The sequence below is a fragment of the Pseudophryne corroboree genome, chromosome 3 (genome assembly GCF_028390025.1).
Source record: "Pseudophryne corroboree isolate aPseCor3 chromosome 3, aPseCor3.hap2, whole genome shotgun sequence".
NCBI classification, from domain to species: Eukaryota; Metazoa; Chordata; class Amphibia; order Anura; family Myobatrachidae; genus Pseudophryne; species Pseudophryne corroboree.
Genome location: NC_086446.1, coordinates 468,195,051 through 468,214,484, shown reverse-complemented (window position 1 = coordinate 468,214,484; position 19,434 = coordinate 468,195,051). Strand labels below are relative to the sequence as shown.

The 19,434-nt window shown below is 47.1% G+C and overlaps 2 protein-coding genes across 7 annotated transcripts in view; one reads left to right on the top strand and one right to left on the bottom strand.

The window, feature by feature from the left end:
• SLC26A11 (solute carrier family 26 member 11) overlaps positions 1 to 18,951 on the bottom strand; it is an 83,719-nt gene extending 64,768 nt beyond the window's left edge. Inside the window, exons 1-2 of one of the 6 annotated variants that reach the window (XR_010243868.1) lie at positions 16,001 to 16,102; positions 5,297 to 5,352 (exon numbers count right to left, since the gene is read on the bottom strand). The gene's annotated coding sequence lies outside the window, so the exon portion shown is untranslated. Of the gene's footprint in view, positions 1 to 5,296; positions 5,353 to 16,000; positions 16,187 to 17,249; positions 17,472 to 18,229; positions 18,251 to 18,930 lie in introns of those variants that run through there. The other 5 variants (XM_063960757.1, XM_063960756.1, XM_063960755.1 and 2 more) reach the window with 5 other exon arrangements.
• The window catches only part of SGSH (N-sulfoglucosamine sulfohydrolase), a 106,245-nt gene continuing 102,967 nt past the window's right edge, over positions 16,157 to 19,434 (top strand). The window contains exons 1-2 of the mRNA XM_063960759.1: positions 16,157 to 16,247; positions 18,825 to 18,985. Coding sequence (XP_063816829.1) covers positions 16,157 to 16,247; positions 18,825 to 18,985 — 252 coding nt within the window. The remainder of the gene's footprint in view (positions 16,248 to 18,824; positions 18,986 to 19,434) is intronic.

Here is a 19,434-nt window from a genome sequence, read left to right as displayed (position 1 = left end):
ATAATTGTTAGTTGCACACCAAGCAAAATAAGAATTCCAGACCCTATGATAAATCAGGGCAGAAGCCGGTTTACGGGCCTTCAACATAGTTTGAATGACCGCCTCCGAAAAACCTTTGGCCCTCAGTACGGAAGCTTCAAGAGCCACGCCATCAAAGCCAGCTGGGCCAAATCCTGGTAGACACAAGAGCCCTGAACGAGGAGGTCTAGGCGCTGCGGAAGCAGAAGAGGACGCTCTATCGTAAGACCCTGCAGGTCTGAGAACCAATGCCGCCTGGGCCACGCTGGAGCGATTAGAAGTAGTATTCCTCCTTCTTGCTTGAACTTCCTTATCACCCTGGGCAGAAGTGACACCGGAGGGAACATGTACGGCAGCCGAAAGTTCCATGGAATTGCCAGTGCGTCCACGAACGCTGCTTGAGGATCCCTTGTCCTTGCTCCGAAGACCGGAACCTTGTGATTGTGTCGAGACGCCATCAGGTCTACATCTGGTAGTACCCACTGGTCCACTAGGAGTTGAAAGACCTCCGGATGCATGCTCCACTCTCCGGCGTGTACGTCCTGACGACTGAGGAAGTCCGCTTCCCAGTTTAGGACCCCCGGAATGAACACTGCCTATATGGCTGGCAGAAGGCATTCCGCCCAACAAAGAATCGTTGACACTTCCATCGGTGCTTTGCGGCTTCGGGTGCCGCCCTGATGACTTATGTATGCCACCGTGGTGGCGTTGTCCGACTGTACTTGAACAGGTCTGTTCTGTACTAGAGGCAGGGCTAGTGTCAACGCATTGAACACTGCCCGCAATTCCAGAAAGTTTATCGGGAGGAGAGATTCCTCCCTGGTCCACCGACCCTGAAGAGAGTGTTGTCCAACACCATGCCCCAACCCCGCAGACTGGCATCCGTCGTCAGAAGGACCCAGTTGGAGATCCAGAATTGACGACCCCTGCTCAGTTGTTGGTCCTGCAGCCACCAGGTCAGTGACAGACCGACATCCGGAGTCAAGGATATCATGCAAGACCTGATCCGGTGAGACAGGCTGTCCCACTCGAAGAGAATTAACCTCTGCAGAGGGCGGGAATGAAATTGAGCGTACTCCACCATGTCGAAAGCAGACACCATGAGGCCTAGTACTTGTATCGCCGAGTGTATCGACACACGTGGGCAAGAGAGTAAGCATCTTATCTTGTCCTGAAGCTTCAAGACCTTCTCCGGAGACAAAAACAACCGCTGTTTGTGGGTGTCCAATAGTGCTCCCAGGTGCACCATGCTCTGTGCAGGAACCAGGGAAGACTTCTTCCAGTTGATGAGCCACCCATGGGCTTGCAGGAATTGGACCGTCATTTCCAGATGACGAAGGAGAACCTCTGGAGAGGTCGCCAGGATCAACAAGTCGTCGAGATACGGCAGGATCCCGATACCTTGACGGCGGAGTAGGGCCGCCATGACCTTGGTGAAAACTCGAAGAGCTGATGTCAGACCAAAAGGCAAGGCCTGAATTGAAAATGTGGGTTGCCGATAGCAAACCGCAGGTATTGTTGATGCGACACTGCAATAGGTATATGCAGGTAAGCATCTTGTATGTCCAGGGGCTCCAAAGCCAGAACAATAGAACGAAGAGTTTCCATACAGAATTTGGAGACCTTCACAAATTTGTTCAAAGACTTGAGATTGAGAATGGGCCGGGAAGATCCATTCGGTTTTGGAACTAGGAACAGCGTTGAATAGTACCCCCTGCCTCTCTGTGCCAGAGGCACCGGCACTACCACTCCCGTGTCCAGGAGGGATTGTACCACCAGATGGAGTTTTTGCTTTTACCGGATCCGAAGGGATGTTTGTTGAGCAAAACTGGCGAGGGGGACGTGTCTTTAAAGAGATGGCGTATCCATGAGTGACGACTTCCCTTACCCAGGCGTCTGAAGTGGTCTGTGACCATATCTGAGCAAACCGTAAAAGTCGGTCTCCCACCCTGGGATCGTAAGGGGAAGGCCCGCACCCGTCATGCAGCAGGCTTGTCTGTTTTGGCAGCAGGCTGACGGGCAGCCCAGGCACGTTTAGGTTTGGGCTTAGTGGATTTGGAAGTGCGAGCCTGTGTTGGGTACTCCTGACCCTTTGCTTTACCTGCAGGTCAAAAGGAACAAAAGGAAGTACTCTTAGCTTTCGGAGCCGAAGGAGTAGTACTAGGTAGACATGCAGTCTTAGCAGACGCTAAGTCAGCGACAATCTTGTTGAGATCTTCCCCAAAAAGAATGTTTCCATTAAAAGGGATAACCTCCAAGGTCTTTTTCAAATCCATATCTACAGACCAGGACCGCAACCAGAGGATATGGCGAGCCAGAATAGACGTGGTAGACGCTTTGGCCGCTAGGATACCTGCATCAGATGCCACCTCCTGAATATAATGAGAGGCTGTAACAATGTAGGAAAGACACTGTTTAGCATGATCAGGAAAATTAGACAGTAATTCTGCTTCAACTTCCTGAACCCAGGCCTCTATAGCTTTAGCAGCCCAAGAGGCCGCAATAGTTGGCCTATGCACAGCTCCAGCCAGAGTGTAAATGGACTTCAAGCAACCCTCCACACGTTTATCCGTCAGTTCCTTCAGAGAGGTGACGGTAGTGACAGGCAGAGCAGATGACACCACCAGACGTGCGACTTGTAAGTCCACCGGCGGCGGGATTTCCCAATTTTTGCTTAACTCTGCAGTGAGGGGATAACGAGCTAGCATCTTTTTTAGTCAGGGAGAATTTCTTTCCTGGATATTCCCAGGATTCCTGACGTATGTCAACTAAATGGTCAGAAAGTGTTAAGACTAACTTATTAACCTTCTGACGCTTGAACTTATCTGGTTTCTTAGAGGTAGCCGGGGGTCTTTATCATCATCAATTTGAAGAATCAGCCTGATAGCCTCTAAGAGGTCAGGAACATCCACTTGAGTCAGGGATTCCCCATCAGAAGCATCTTCATCAGTGTCTGAGGGGTCGGTATATGCTCCATCGTCATCAGATGAAGTATCTGTAACATGCATGGATTGTGAGGATGTAATGGCCCACTTAGATGACACCTTGGTCTTAGGCGGGCGAGGGTTAGGATTTTGCTTGGCCAAAGACTGATTTAATAGCTGTAACTGAGAGGACAGAGTATCTGCTCATGGCAGATTAACAGCAGGGACAATATGTGGCTGTAATGGCACAGGAGGTTCCATAGGGGGCGCAAGTCTAGTTACCAGCGTAGTCAGTAAATTAGAAAATGTAGCCCACGGCAGGTCATTAGTTGCCCCCGTTGCAGAAAACTGGCTGAGGTGTACAAAACCCCCAGTACCTGAACCCTCAGCTGCAATATTTTCCTCAGAGACATCCATGGCATGAGCATTGCAGGATGCAAGGTCAGCCACAGAATCCCCACCCTGCTGAGCTGACATTATACGAAAGCTTTACTGTAAAGTACAATAAAGCAGACAAAATACCTGACAAAAATCCCCTTGGGTAGTGTGACTACAGGCAGAGCACACACGGAGGATTTAAGAGGCAAATGGTGACTGTAAGACACAGAGAAAAATACCAATATAGTATATCCCGTGAGACCCTATATAATATAAAAACCCCCGACGCACTTAGCCCCCCTCAGGGTACAGAATATAGGGATAGCAATATATGTGAGATACACGGAATGAAAAATCACACAGCAGCTAATGGCACACACAGAGGGGTCGATTCTATTCGGCAACTAATGAATAGCGCCGGGAATTAGCTCCCGACGCTATTCAATTCACCAACTAGTTACGTCGGCGATGGCCCGTTCTCGCCGACAAAACAGGTTGAATTGTCGGGAGAACGGGCATTCTCCGACTTAACTCCCCGGCGCGAGGCTGATTCCCGACAGAATCAGCCTCGCGCCGGCCGCGAGGCAGCACTTTTGTCGGGTTTCTCTTCTCATCCCCCGGGGATGAGAGAAGAATTCCCGACAATTGCAGGTAATTAGTTGCTGAATTGAATAGCGTCGGGAGCTAATTCCCGGCGCTATTCATTAGTTGCCGAATAGAATCGACCCCAGAGTGTCACATGTACAATGCAGAAATGATCACAAACAACAATAAAACTGCACTGGACTAGCAATACTAAGTAACTGCACTACTTAAGTAAAGCTAATTAGGTATATAGATATAACAATGCACAGTAAAGACTGGATGTATATCACAGGGTACTTGTACTAAATATCCCTGATAGTCTGCACTTATTCTTAACTAACTGTCTAAATGACATGTAGAATACTTAAGTGTCCTGTAAATGCACAGCGCTGATGATGCAGGCGGCTTTACAGAGGAGACTTTGTCCAGCAGTACGAGATCAGCGCAGCTGTGTGTATAATGGCACCCAAACGCTGACAGGGAGTGAGAGAGACAGAGAGATACAGCTCCAGGGTGGGAACATTAGCAGTAAATGGCGCCCTGGGGCTGGGGGAAGGGCTACAGGTTAGAGCCTTATCCCCTTGCTGGACTTCACCACCGAGTACTGCGGGCCTTAGAAAACGGATTATGTACAGAATCCGACCTGTGCCCTTGCCCTGGTGGTCTAGTGGGGTCCCTGCATGGCCACAGTGTCCACGCCAGCGCGCGCGGTCCGTCTCCTAGAGACCACGCCGGATCGCAATTTGCAGCGGGTCCCGTCTGGGGGACCCTCTTACCTCCTCCTTGATGCGGCCACGCGATCCTAGAGAGCAGCGGTCAGTGTGTGTGCACTAAGAAATACCGGAGCCCTCCGCTGTAAGTACCCGGCAACCGGGGTGCGGGAGTATACAGCACTGGTGGGAGGTGAGAGAGCCGCAGCATGATATTCTAGAAATGACATATAGCACTTTTAAGTGCCTATGCTGCGGCCCTTGAAGTCTTCTTTCTTCTAGAAAAGCTCTTTTCAGGGCTGCTCAGCGCAGCCCTCCCTGTTAACTGCCTGCACCAACTTACAAACTGAGCTGCTGTGCACGGAGGCGGGGTTATAGAGGAGGCGGCGCTAAGCATCCTGGGAACAGTCAAAGCTTTTAGCCTGTTGGTGCCTCGGATCAAGATCCAACTCTACACCCCGATGTTATCCCTGTGGAATCCCAGTGTACCCCGCTGCAGAAAGAGAAGAAACAATATTTTCCTGTTTAAGTAACAAAATATTCGAACAAATGCTAATAAAGTAATTAGAATTTGGTTTGACTAGTCAGGATGAAATGCTTGTAGCTTAAAATTAATACAGCTCAGTGAAATGGTTCCAGAATGCAAAATATGAAGAAGAAATAAAGAATTTGTTACTCTACCCTTACTGGAGTGTCTCACTCGCGCTGGGCGTCTCATGCCATATGGTACAAAGAATCTAGGTATAAGAGGACAAATCTGTAGATTAGTTCAGTTATTATTACCACTGTGTGTAACCCTACAAACTAAGGGCCTTATACAGGTTTGTTAGCAAATCAAAAAAAGTTAGCAATTGGGCAAAACCATGGGACTAATTCAGACCTGATCGCAGCAGCAAATTTTGTTAGGTAATGGGCAAAACCATGTGCACTGCAGTGGGGCCAGATATACCATTTGCAGAGAGAGTTAGATTTGGGTGGGTTATTTTGTTTCTGTGCAGGGTAAATACTGGCTGTTTTATTTTACACTGCAATTTAGATTTCAGTTTGAACACACCTCACCCAAATCTAACGCTCTCTGCACATTATATCTGCCCCCCCCCCCCCCCCCCCTTGCAGTGAACATGGTTTTGCCCATTAGCTAACAAATTTGCTGCTGCGATCAGGTCTGAATTAGACCCAATGTTGCACTGCAGGTGGGGCAAATGTAACATGTGCAGAGAGAGTTAGATTTGGGTGTGGTGTGTTCAAACTGAAATCTAAATTGCCGTGTAGAAATTAAGCAGCCAGTATTTACCCTGCACAGATATAATATAACCCATACAAATCTAACTCTCTCTGCAAATGTTATATCTGCCCCTCCTGCAATGCACATGGGGGGTCATTACGAGTTGATCGCTAGCTGCCGTTGTTCGCAGCGCAGCGATCAGGCAAAAAATCTGCATTTCTGTGCATGCACCGCAATGCGAAAGCGCGTCGTACGGGTACAAAGTCCTTTGTGGTTTTGCACAGGTTCTAGCGAAGCTTGCAGTCGCACGGCACAACGCAGTAAGATTGACATGAAGTGGGCGTTTCTGGGTGTCAACCCACCGTTTTTAGGGAGTGCTTAGATAAACGCAGGCGTGTCAGGGAAAACGCAGGCGTGGCTGAGAGAACGCTGGGTGGGTGTGTGGCGTCACCATCGTTAGAATCAACGCACACGAAGAGTAACTACAGGGCTGGTCTTGTTTTGCACAAAAAGATTTTGCAGGCGCTCTGCTGCACAAGCGTTCACACTTCTGCAAAGCGAAAATACACTCCCAGAGGGCAGCGACAATGTGTTTGCACGGCTGCTAAAAACTGCTAGCAATCGATCAACTCGGAATGACCCCCATGGTTTTGCCTAATTGCTAACTTTTTTGGTTTGCTAACAAACCTGAATAGCCCCCTTAGGCAGGCCTATTACAATACTCCGATTTATAAATTATTTGCAAAGTTACATTTGTAATTCACTCTTCTTGCAACAATTATCACATTAGGCCTGAGAAAAGAGTATGAAATCGAACGCAGTGCTTAAAAGAAGAGTGCACAGAAAAATTAGAGAGGAGGGATTTGGATTTTATTCCGTTCATTCAGATCTAAAAATGAGGCAAAAAGTCATCTTTCCACCACAGGAGATCCAAGACGTCTATGAAAGATTATGTTTTGCCTTGTTTTCAGATTCGAACTTGCAAAAGGAACGAAATAAAATCTGAACAGCTCATTTCTACAAAAAAAAAAAGTGTATAATTGTTAGAACTGTACACATCTTGAGGTGCAGACTTATCCTAGCTGCCAAGATACGTCTCCAAACAGGCATATGATCCTGTACGTCCAGTTTTGCATAGCCTGCATTTGTGTGAACATGCACTCGCTGACCTATGAACACGGAAAAAATAGACCCTTTGTGCGCTTAAATACTAGTAGCAGCCCTTGGAAACAAAAGGAACCTTTCACCGTGATTCACAATAGTATAATAAAACAATGGATGTGGCACTACTTAATACCCTCAAATCAAAATAGCCTTACACAATGGAGTCTGATTTGGTTCTCATAGATGGTCTCATATATGATAAAATTTCATAGGTCTAAAATGCAAAAAAACATACAGAACATAGTGCAACTCTGTTTAACACCAACAAGCTTTAGATTGTATGGTCCTACTCACATAAAGCGGTTGTAATATTGCATGTAGATAATCAGAAATGCTGAGATAGCTGGTGTCACTCAATGGAACAGATCTCCTTCATAGATGACTTAAAAGGAAAAGAAAATAATAGTGCAACACCGTCTTAAAAGACAAACAAATGTAATAATGATTGCACTCACAGACATGAAATAAAATACAGCATGTAGAGGATCAGAGAGACTCTTGTACAAGAGGGCTGCTGCCGAAGAATAATCACCGCAAAGTCCCAGTAATGTGCCGTGTCCAGCCACACAGAGAACACAGCTCCCGTCCGTACGTCCTCGTCCTCACCAACTCCCTGCTTTAGCGCTTTCGGACTTCGTCCTTCATCAGAAGCAGTCTCTCTGATCCTCTACATGCTGTATTTTATTTCATGTCTGTGAGTGCAATCATTATTACATTTGTTTGTCTTTTAAGACGGTGTTGCACTATTATTTTCTTTTCCTTTTAAGTCATCTATGAAGGAGATCTGTTCCATTGAGTGACAACAGCTATCTCAGCATTTCTGATTATCTACATGCAATATTACAACCGCTTTATGTGAGTGGGACCATACAATCTAAAGCTTGTTGGTGTTTTAAACAGAGTTGCACTATGTTCTGTATGTTTTTTTGCATTTTAGACCTATGAAATTTTATCATATACGAGACCATCTATGAGAACCAAATCAGACTCCATTGTGTAAGGCTATTTTGATTTGAGGGTATTAAGTAGCGCCACGTGGTGCCACACTCGCTGACCTATGCCTACATGAAAACGCCTCAGTAATACTATGCATCAGCCCCATTATTTAAAGTTTCACCTGGTAAATTACCTTCAGCATCAGAAGGATTACAGTCAAGGCTGCATTTGTTTATTTACCAAGCAGTTATGATTTATATGAGAAGATGAACCTGTGTAACACGCTGTACACATTTCTGTAATACACTTCTATTACCACCTTATGTTTAGCATCTGCTTACCCCCCTGAACTATGGCTGTAAAGTCAGCAACACGTCTGCCAGTGGCAATCTGAGGACTGTCAAAACAGCATAATGAAATATATTGCAGTCTGGCACATTGTACTAGTGGCTAGTTACAGCAAAACACCTGTGAGGAGGGGTATAGCACTAGCCAGTAGGGAGCTAGTAATTCCAACAGGCTTGTTTTTCACTTTCTTTGGTAACTGAAAACGTTCTCAATGTTTCTCTAATGTTGCAGCAGTTTTTCTGAATGGCCACTTGTCAGTCTGCTGGAGAACATAGAATAGCTGTCCTCTGCTGCAGGCATGCCCACATCCAAGTTTACAAGACCAGCCAACTACATACTACAGTGTATCTAGCTAGGTTGAAACCGTGTTGTTGTTTTTTTAACATACGTACACATCTGGTGTAAATTGTGGGATACGGTCATTAGGTCGACTCGACATTAGTGTTTCACATTTATTTTTATTCTTCATTTTTTGACCTATTTCATACTTTACGATCCACGTGGACTACAATTGGAACGATAACCTGTGCCGAGCGCAGCGGTAGCAAGGCACCTTGCCCGAAGCATGGCGAGTGAAGCGAGCCATGCGTGGGGACACGGTGCACTAATTGGGGTTCCCTGTCACTTTAAAAACAACAACTCATGTCGACCTTTTTCCATGTTGGCCTAACTCCCCATACCCATAAATGGTGATGTATTCAACAGGAGTTCTGTCTCTTACAAATAAATAGGTTTATGCATTGAGTCATCAACTGCATCTAAAATGATTTACCAGGGAAAATCTGACATGCTATTGTTGTAAATTATCCCTAACATTATGCAACAGAACCATATATTTAGGGGAATTCAATTACCCACAGTAAAGTACGGGGGATGAAAAAGGGTGGAAGCCTAGGGCTTTAATGGCTGGGTCTATTCAATTCCAGCCCCTTGTTAGCACCTATTAATTTAACATGTTTACAAGCGTTAAAACACACAGAATCCATGAATTCGCAGATGTGTGTGTTAACAGGGGCGCAGCGATTTTTTTTCCATCTATTCATACATGTAAAAAAAAATCCATGATAAGTGCTGCTGGCTGGCTCACTTCGGGGATAACTGAATATCCTCGGCTGATCAATTAGGCTGTGGTAAAATTACCATGACTAACTGAATTCCCCAGTTATAACGGGAACACACCACAATGATGGCTTGTTGGCATGATGGTCGGGACCAAATCCATTCGTCCGGAAGCAAAAGAGATTGGCTGTACATACTGTGCAATTCTATGAACAACGGAACGACAACTCATTCTGTGGGGGGTCATTCAGATCTGATCGCTGGGCTGCTAATTTTGCTGTCCTGCGTTCAGATAGTCACCGCCTACAGGGGGAATGTATATTTGTCGTGGAAGTGTGTGATCTTATGTGTACGCCGAGCTGCTAAAATTCACTTTGTGCAGTCTCTGCACAGCCCAGGACTTACTCCTACAGTGCAATGAGAACAGGCTGATCGGGGCCGGAGCTGACGTCAGACACCCTCCCTGAAAACACTTGGGCATGCATGCGTTTTTCAGGACACTCCCATTAAAAGGTCTGTTACCATCCACAAACGGCTTCCTCCTGTCAATCACCTTGCGAACGTCCGTGCGAACGGAATTTTTTGCACCATCCCGTCGCTGACCAGCGATGCCCTTTGTTGCTGTCTGATGCGTGTGCGCATTGCAGTGCATACGCAGTTAGTACCTGATCGCCCGCTGTGTGAAAACGCACAGCAGCGATCAGATCTGAATTAACCGCTGTGTTCATTTAACTTCACCACATCGTACACGATATCTTCTGATTGGCTGCGCAGCACGGCCAACCAGAAGACATTTACGACCAGTGGGAGCACCCAATTGACTGTACCCACTGTGCGATCCATATGATCGGTCATTCTGATTCGCCAGGAAAAAACATATTGTGCCGATATTTTGCAAGAGTATACCCAGTCTTAATGTTTAAGGGGACTATTCATCATCTGAAATTATCCTGTTTCACATGGGCAGACTGAAAGTGCTGACCGCGGGGAAAGATGGGGATCCAGTATAATAATACCTACCTTGAAAGTGAAGCAGACACCAGCCCTGATCCTCCTCCTGACCCAGCCATTGCTGCCGACAGTGACCGATAGGGATAGATATGATGTGGAAGAAGTAGACGGACACTGCTGACCAGTGTCCGCCTACTTATCCTACACTAGAACGATTAGATGTTTGATTTTCCCAACTAGTTTTACAAACCGCTTTTTGCAGTGTTTCAGCATGTGAGAGCAAACAAATGATCTCTCATATACTGCCAAATTATCGCTCTGATCTGGAATGATATCGTTTTGATCTGCTTTAGTGTCAGCATGAAGATAAGTGCTGTAGTCTTATGTCCATTATGTATGGGTGGTATATTCCAGTACCTGAGGGGAAATTTACAAAACGTCAGCTTTACAAAGCTGCGATGATGACAATTTACTGAATGTTGCAGGCATTCACTGTTATGCCTTTATCGCTTTACATGATCTTACTTTTTCTTATTAAAGTTTAGGAACATCCACCAAGAGGCTCTTCTACAGTCCTGTCTGTTTAAAAGAACAAGCTGAAGTCTGTGCAGCAAGTGTATGATGACACACTGCAAACATACAATACTGATGATCCGACACAAGTTGGGTGTGGTGCATGTACAAATACAGTTGGCATGAAGGAAAGGTTAATGTCTTGCAAATTGTGATTTTATGCATTCTGGGGCTGATCCGGAGTTTGGCACAAAGCAAAAAAAAAAAAAAGTAACTTTTACAAATATAGCAGCCCAGCATTTGTGGGCTACATGCAGAAGCAGCCAGTATTTACCCTGCATTTAAAAATAATATACAAGGATGTTTTCGTCTACACCTGTCCTGTTTGTGCCATATGGTATGAGACACCTGGCGCTACTTGGATGCTTCACTACAGGTAACAATTATCGTGCTTGAGTCATTTTCCCCAATGTGGCTATTAAGGCTCCTCAAGCTTGTTAAACCAGCCAGTCTAAACATACATGATATCTCTACAAAAAAAATAGTAAAGATGAGATAGTATCTGAGGTTTGAGAACTGAAGCATTTAACATAAAAGTACCAGATTAACACATAGTATTGCATAAGATATGGTAATCACAGTGATTTCTGCACGTCATGTGCATGATACTGTCTAACCACAATACCCTGTTAGATACAAGAACACAGCAGAGAGGAAACAGTCCCCAGTAACTCAGTGTGGACGCAATCACCCACTCCACTGCAAACAGTGCGGCCGTGCGCACCTACTCCAGTTAGACTGCTACTTCCCGCCACCCTCTCCCACCTCCAGTGTTGTGGTCTTGAATGTAATACCAGAGGAGGAAGTGCGCATTTTGACTAAGATCCAGTGTAGTATTTGTTCTTATGCCGGGGGACTGGCAAACCCCTGGTGGACAATACAGAAAAGCTGTGTGTGGCCAGGCAGCCTGAAGCCCAAGGTGCTGTGTGCCCCTAGTGCCTCCTGAGCCAAAATGCACTGGTGATTTTCCACACCTATGCACTAGTAAGCCACGTTGCACTGAGCAATTCACTTTTCGAAATATTTTTCTTTTACCTAGGGCAATGATCATTTTTATTCATTTCTTCCAACCGACCTTCTGGCTGGGACTTATTTAATTATTTTTCAAGTTTGTATGCACCTTTTTGCACTTTGGGGGAGACCCTTATGGGACGCTCTCTCCACTTGTATGCTGAGGTGCTCTCCTTTTGGGGAGAGCTGAAGTTTTGTTCCTCAGGGGAAGCTTCGGCCCACCCAGCGGAAAAAAGGGACCTTGAGCCATGAAATGGAGGGAAGCCTGAAGACCCCTGCCCCCTAAGGTGCCCTTTGGCTCTGGGGGTCCGGGATTCAACGAGTTGCTCTGAGCTTCGGCAAGGGGGAACCCGAAGATCCTTTTCCCCCTCAGTAGGCCTTTTGGCTCTGAGGGAATGGGGAGCTACGGGACCCTTATCCTTTTGGAGAGTGTCCAAAATCTCTCGGTTTTTGCACTGTGTGATGAAGCCACGCACCTTGGGCTTCAAATTAAAAAACATCAGAGGCGAAGGGTGTGTCAGTATATGGCTCTGCAAGAGTGCAGAGAGAATTGTAGCTGCATGCAGGGAGGAAGGAAGGAAGAGGGGATAATGGTATGGGATCATCTGATCGTGTCATTTTTTGTTGTTGTTTTATAAAGGCTGCATTTCATGTTCGCATATATTTTTAAAAAACATGTAGACAGATCCACACAGATGTTAGTTTTTAATGGATTTGAAGCTTTTTAACACGTCAGGTACAATGCTGAGCTCCTAAACAAGTATTCTATTCGGGATGCAGTTAATTTGTCGGCTGTCAGGATCCTGGCAATCAGGAAACTGATGCCGGAATCCTGACAGCCAACAATGCTGACAGCCGGAATCCAGGCTCAATTCCCACTCGTGGGTGTCCACGACACCCATGGAGTGGGAATAGAACCTGTGGCGAGCGCAGCAAGGAGGCATACTGGCGGCTGGGATGCAGTTGTTGGTATACAGACGGCCAGCATCCCAGCCACCGGTAAATCATACTGATCCCTTCTATTCAATTGTTTGAGACTATAGTTACATGGGGTGTGTGAGTAGTGTCTGACTGAGGCCCCAGGACTGATGCTGCACTGCTCCTCCATTCCTTATAGTGCATGCACATGAGAAGAAGACATAACAGTTTCCTGTCATATCTGTCTTCCTGCTGCATCCTGGGATCAAGGAGGAGCCGGCTTTTGGAACGCTTCGCTGGACAGGTAGTAGTGAATTTCTACTTAGAACTACTATATATTGCATCCCATTAACCAAACTACACCTATGTACATCTCTTCACTTATCTCAAAATATATCCCAACACGACCTCTTCGCTCTTCACAAGATCTACGTCTCTCATCCACACTCATTATTCGCTCCCACTCACGACTGCAGGACTTTCAACGGGCTGCACCCACTCTGTGGAATGCCCTACCATGCACAATTAGACTCTCCCCGAGTCTCCAAACGTTCCCTGAAAACTCACCTCTTCGGGCTAACTTATCACATTCCAGGACCGCTCACTCAACCTTCATAAGCTTTCCTATACAGTTGCATCCCCACTGTACAGTCCACATATATTTTTGCTTTCTTCGCTTTCCCATCCTCCTGACCCCAGGCCAACATCACTGTGTGACCTTATCATGCAGCCCACCAAGAACCTTTGCAATCTGGTAGACAATTATGCAATAGATAGAACCTATCCTTGTGTATTAATGTCTATTTCGCCATAGATTGTAAGCTTGTGCTCAGAGCCTTCCTACCTCTGTGTCTGTTATTACCCAGTTTTGTTTTATCATTGTTTTCCAAATTGTAAAGCGCAACAGAATATGCTACAATATATAAGAAACGGTTTATAAATAAGTAAATATATAATATAATATAGTGATAGTGACAGCTCCCTCCAGTTGCTCCTACATGAGTAGACCCCAGTATTACCAAAAAATTGGCATAATATTTAATTGTTCCTAAGTTCAAGCCACAGTCTCTGGTCTAATTAATAATGATAATCGCCAACTATACAGCATAATGGAGTATAACAACAGATGCCTTAAATCAAAAATCCAACACCTTCCACACTCTTGCACAGCTGTAATGTAAAACAAAATACAGCTACAGATGGTGACTGGTTTCAGTAAAATAGGGGGTTGAATGTATGATCACACTCCAAAGAGTAATGGGCCCTACACGCTTGTCGAACCGCCGCCGATACGGCCGGCGGGCGACCCACGGGCGGGGGGGAGGTGACGAGGGAGTGAAGTTTCTTCACTCACTCCCCCCGTCACCTGGCTCAATAGCATTGCATGCTAATATGGACGAGACTGTCCATATTGGCCTGCATGTTTAAACGAGCCGGCACCAGCGATGAACGAGCGCGGGGCCGCGCATCGTTCATCGCTGGTGTCTACACACTGAAAGATATGATCGGTATCTCGTTCATTAATATCTTACACTGGTATCGACCAATGTGTAGGGTCCATTAAACTGTAACTATCCCACCCCTAATTCAGCTTCAACCACCACCAAATCCACATCTGTGAATGAATGCATATTTTGGAGATGCGACCGTGTTGTGTATGACTCAGCGTCTCTCCTAGATGCATTCACTCACAGCAACCAGGCACGCGCAGTGCAAAAACACGCAATGTCCATCTGCAGAACTGACTTGCGTTCAAATCTACAACAGGCCAAAAGTGTATTACTTAACATAAAGCAAAATACAAACTGAACTGGCTTGTGTCCCAAAATACATTCATATGAAAGTAAGAAAATAAAGATCACTGGGATGTAACATTATTCACATTTTGGGACAAGGGCTCCGATAGAATCCTGCTCCTGCCATTTGTTAGAAGACGACTGCTAATGTAATCACATTTCTTCAGGGCATAAGGTCCCAGCCAGGCTACTGCACATACCCATCAGACTTTTGCTCAATGCAGACCATAGACTACAATGGCGTTAGCTGCCTGTGCCAGGCTCCAGCACATACAATCGGCACCGCTGGTCATAGTCAGCGATGCTGATTGTACAGTAGGTGATAGTATAGAAAGCCAGACATCCTGGCACAGACAGTGGATCCTGGCAATACCCCGTTGAGCACCTACTGTAAAGTGTATTTTAGCAAAACTGTAAATGTGCATGGCATGTCCAAAATGGGGTAGAAAGGACAGTATATGAGGCAAAAGAGCATTATTAAGGCGAGTAATGCAATTAGTAACAGGTAATAATTAGCAGTAGAGCCAGATTAACATGTTAGTCAAGAGGGCCGCCCAGGGGCCACTACACACACTGTAGCTACATTACCACTGTGGCATATTGGGGGCACAACATTGCGTTTAACACATTTGTGGTGCTGGGAGGATTACTCATTATATATTTAATAACATCAGTATATCTTATTGACAGTTGTACGGTCCCCTAGGAGTTAGTGGGTATGGGACTCAGGGTTGACAGTGTCTAGGTCGACACATGTTAGGTCAACACCTATTGGTCGACAGGAAACAGGTCGACACTGCCATTAGGTCGACATTAACAAGGTCAACATGGAAAAAGGTTGACATGAGTTTTTTTATGTTTTTTTGGTGTCGTTTTCTTCATAAAGTGCCGGGAACCCCAATTAATCCACCGTGTCGCTTCGCTCGCCATGCTTCGGGCAGGGTGCCTCGCTCCGCTACCGCTGCACTCGGCACAGGTTACCGTTCCCAATTGTAGTTCACATGGATTGTAAAAGTATGAAAAAGTTTAAAAAAATTAAAAAAGAAAAAGTGAAAAACTCATGTCGACCTTTTTCCATGTCAACCTTCTCAATGTCGACCTAGATTGCGGATACCGGAATTAGTTGCCCCTGGGCCCCCACAAATCTCAAAAGGGCTGTGATTAGCCGAATGACTGGCAGGGACACTGCAGGGAGAGAGAGGGCAGCACAGAGATAACAGCGGCAGGCTGCTGCTGGTGCCGGACACACAGGCTGCTACACACCAGCACTCGGGGTATGCATGCTATGGCAGGGTAACGTTATCCTGACCGGAGTCATATGTGCCAGCAGCGGGGCGAGTTTCTTGTATCCGGGAAAGAGCGTTGCAAGTGGGAATATGGTGCAGAGATGACACCGGCACATACCTCACCTGCCCTGGCTGCCGCAGACTGTGTATAGCCGGCAGGCAGATCAGTCCTCCGCTCCTATCTATGCAGCCTCTGTCTCCTGTGAGGGGAGGTCCGGCCTCCGGTCATATGACGGCGGGGGAGTGTTTAGCGGAGGCAGGAAGCGCAGAATAGATGGGGTCCCGCAATCTTTCCCCGGTGTACTGGGCGCTCTGCACTGTGCTTGTAGCCGTCAGCAGCGGCAGGAACGTTCTGCTCATAATCGGTAAGGATCGGACGACCACATCTCGCACCAATCCCGTCTGGCCGGTCCTGTGTGCAGCTATGACAATGTTGGGGAAGTGGGGGCGATATAGAGGCAAACGGGAGCCGTGTGAGACGAGTATTAGTGCAGCAGCGGCTGTAGCAGCATTCTATCCCCCATAATGCTATGAGCTCTCTCTGTCCAGAGCAGCAGCAGGCGCTGACTGAGGATGATGGAATGTGTAGTTCATGCAGTGACATTCCTCATCCTCCTCCTGCTGGCTCCTGTCATCATGCAGGCTTTTAAAAAATGACAGAAGCTGAAGAGCTGATAACTTTTTTTCTCCACTTGATATCTCTCCAAGCTTTGGTAAATCCACTTCAGTGTCTCCACTCGTATGTGTGTTGACAGATTAAAGGTTCTAGACAGGTACAAAAGGTCAATAGGGTAAAAAGGTTGACATGACAATGGTTGATGCAAGATTTTTGTGGCCAAATCTTGTATGTTTGGTAATATGTAACGACCATCAGTAGAAACATATACCCAGGGCCGGCTCCAGACCTAGCACCCCGAGCGAGATAATGTCGAAATCCCCCCCCCCCCCCCCCCAGCAGCCGTGCCAGATACACATGATATGACCCCCAACAGTGCCAGATACACATGATATGCCCCCCAGATACACATGTCCCCACAGTGCCAGATACATATATGCCCCACACAGTGCCAGATACACAGTGCCAGATATGCCCCCAATACCAGATACACATGTCCCCAGAGTGCCAGATATGCCCCAATGCAGTGCCAGATACACATGTTCCCAGAGTGCCAGATATGCCCTCAGTGCAGATACACATGTCCCCACAGTGCCAGATATGCCCCCAGTGACAGATACACATTTCCCCACACAGTGCCAGGTATGCCCCCAGTGCCAGATACACATGTCCCCATAGTGCCAGACATGTCCCCAGTGCCAGATACACATATCATTACACAGTGCCAGATATCCCACCCCATGCTACTCACCACGCGTCTGTTGTTGTGAAGGACGGGGAGGCTGAGGCTGCTGGTGCTGCTCTTTAGTTGAGCGCGGGGAAGAGAGCGCAGCGTGCGCAACTCCTAACCCTCAGTCTCCGGCGGCCGCGGCGGTGTGTAGCTCCAACTAGGCGCCGGTCCGCAAGCCAATCAAAGCTTGCGGTCCGGCAGCCAATCAGGAGCCTCAGCTGCCGGACCGCGAGCTCTGATTGGCTCACGGGCCGTCGCCGGTTAGCGGGGAAAGGGGGTGTACACAGGGCTGAGCATGCAGTGCACGTCTCTGCTAGGAGACGGACACTGCAGTGCTGCTGCTGTAGGGACGGCTCCAGGCGTCCAGAGCTAGCGGCGCCCATTAAGTGCGGCACCCTGTTCGGCTGCTCTATTGGAACGTGCCTGGAGCCGGCCCTGCATTTACGCTTGTTTGCTTGCTTCGCTTGCCACACTTACAGCAAGGTTGCTGTTCCCAATCGTAGTCAACGTGGATAGTAAATCAAGCAAATGTTGGGGAAACATGGAGAGAAAAAAAAGTGTCGACCTTTCATCTGCCAATCTTTTGTAGCTGATAACCTAATGCATGTCGACCTATTGATTCTCTCTCCTAAACACTGAAGATCTATAATATGGATACCCTCTCCCCTGTGTAACTCCTCTTCCTCCCTGCATAACCCCACATCTCTTCCTCTCTTCTGTGTAATCCCTCTTCCCTGTAACCTCCCTCCTCCTGCTCATCTTTCCTGTGTAACCCTCCCCCTTCCTCCACCTCTCCCCTGCATAATTCCCCCTCTCCCCAGAGGCGAAACTACTATTGGTGCAGCAGGTGCATTGCACCGGGACCACTAAGGACAAAGGAGCCACTGGTGCCCCGACCAGCAATGACTTCTCCCTGGCCCCCTCACAGTCCATTTTGAGCAATGTCGGATGTATGGCCTAGAGCAGGGTGGACCCCACTGCCTGAGGGATTTGCCCCTTACCTTAGGAAGGCAGGGCTGACCTTGTGTGTGTTGGACTGACAGAGGTGTCTTGTCATCTATCAGCCTTAATTATCATAGGCACATACTCCCGCTAATTAATAGACAGCTGTATATTTTTTCCAGATTCGCTGCTATCTGTGATTTAAAGACAGCTCACAGCAGATGTAAGTGGCACTGTTAGAGTCTGTCTGACTGAGTGCCAAACTAAGGGAAGCACAAGTAGTGGGGATACCTGTCACAGACACGCTGTGTTCCTGTCACCACCAATGTACATGCCCCCTGTTATTCACACATGACATTGTGCTTGAACCCCTGTCACCTACTGCCTGCCCCATCACCCTCTGCCTCCCCTTGCCTTCTATTGTCACCCTTTGCCTCTCTATGTCAACATCTGCCTCTCCCTGCCTTATGCTGTCACCCACTGCCGTGTGGCATATTGTTAACTTGGGTTGGTGTGGGGGAGGAGGCCCAGATTATATTTTTGCACCTGGTCCCACCACTCACAAGTTCCACCACTGCCTCTCCCCTATGTAAAACCCCCACTCCCCTCTCTCCTCTCCCCTGTGTAACCCCCTTTCTCCCTCACATTTGTAAGGTGACGATGCCGGCTTTGAGAGTGACGTTTATAACAACTCGGCCATTCGGACCCCACACATCAGGGAGCTGGCAGACAGAAGCCTCATCTTCAGGAACGCATTTACCTCTGTCAGTAGCTGTTCCCCCAGCAGGGGTGCCCTCCTAACAGGTCTTCCTCAGGTGAGCTCCTTACCTACTTATTCATCATCATCATCATAATAGTAAGTGTGTGTCTCTTTAACGTTTGTCATGTCTTTATTATTACTCTACAACAGGCATTCCCAACCTCAGCCCTCAAGGCACACCAACAATCCAGGTTTTAGTGATATCCATGCTTAAGCACAGGTGATTTAATTAGTATCTCAGTTATTCTGATTTAACCACCTGTGCTGAAGCTTGGATATTACTAAAACCTGCACTGTTGGTGTGCCTTGAGGACTCAGGTTGGGAATATCTGCTCTGCAAGATGTGAATCAGGTGCTGTATATATTGTTACAGTCCACACATTCAGGAGGCGGTTACCAGTCACTAGATATCTTATTGGGTGTCCTCCAATGCCTACAACAGGGGTGGCCAACCAGTCAGTGATAAAGAGCCAAAAAAAACCTTGCAACGTACGTCAAAGAGCC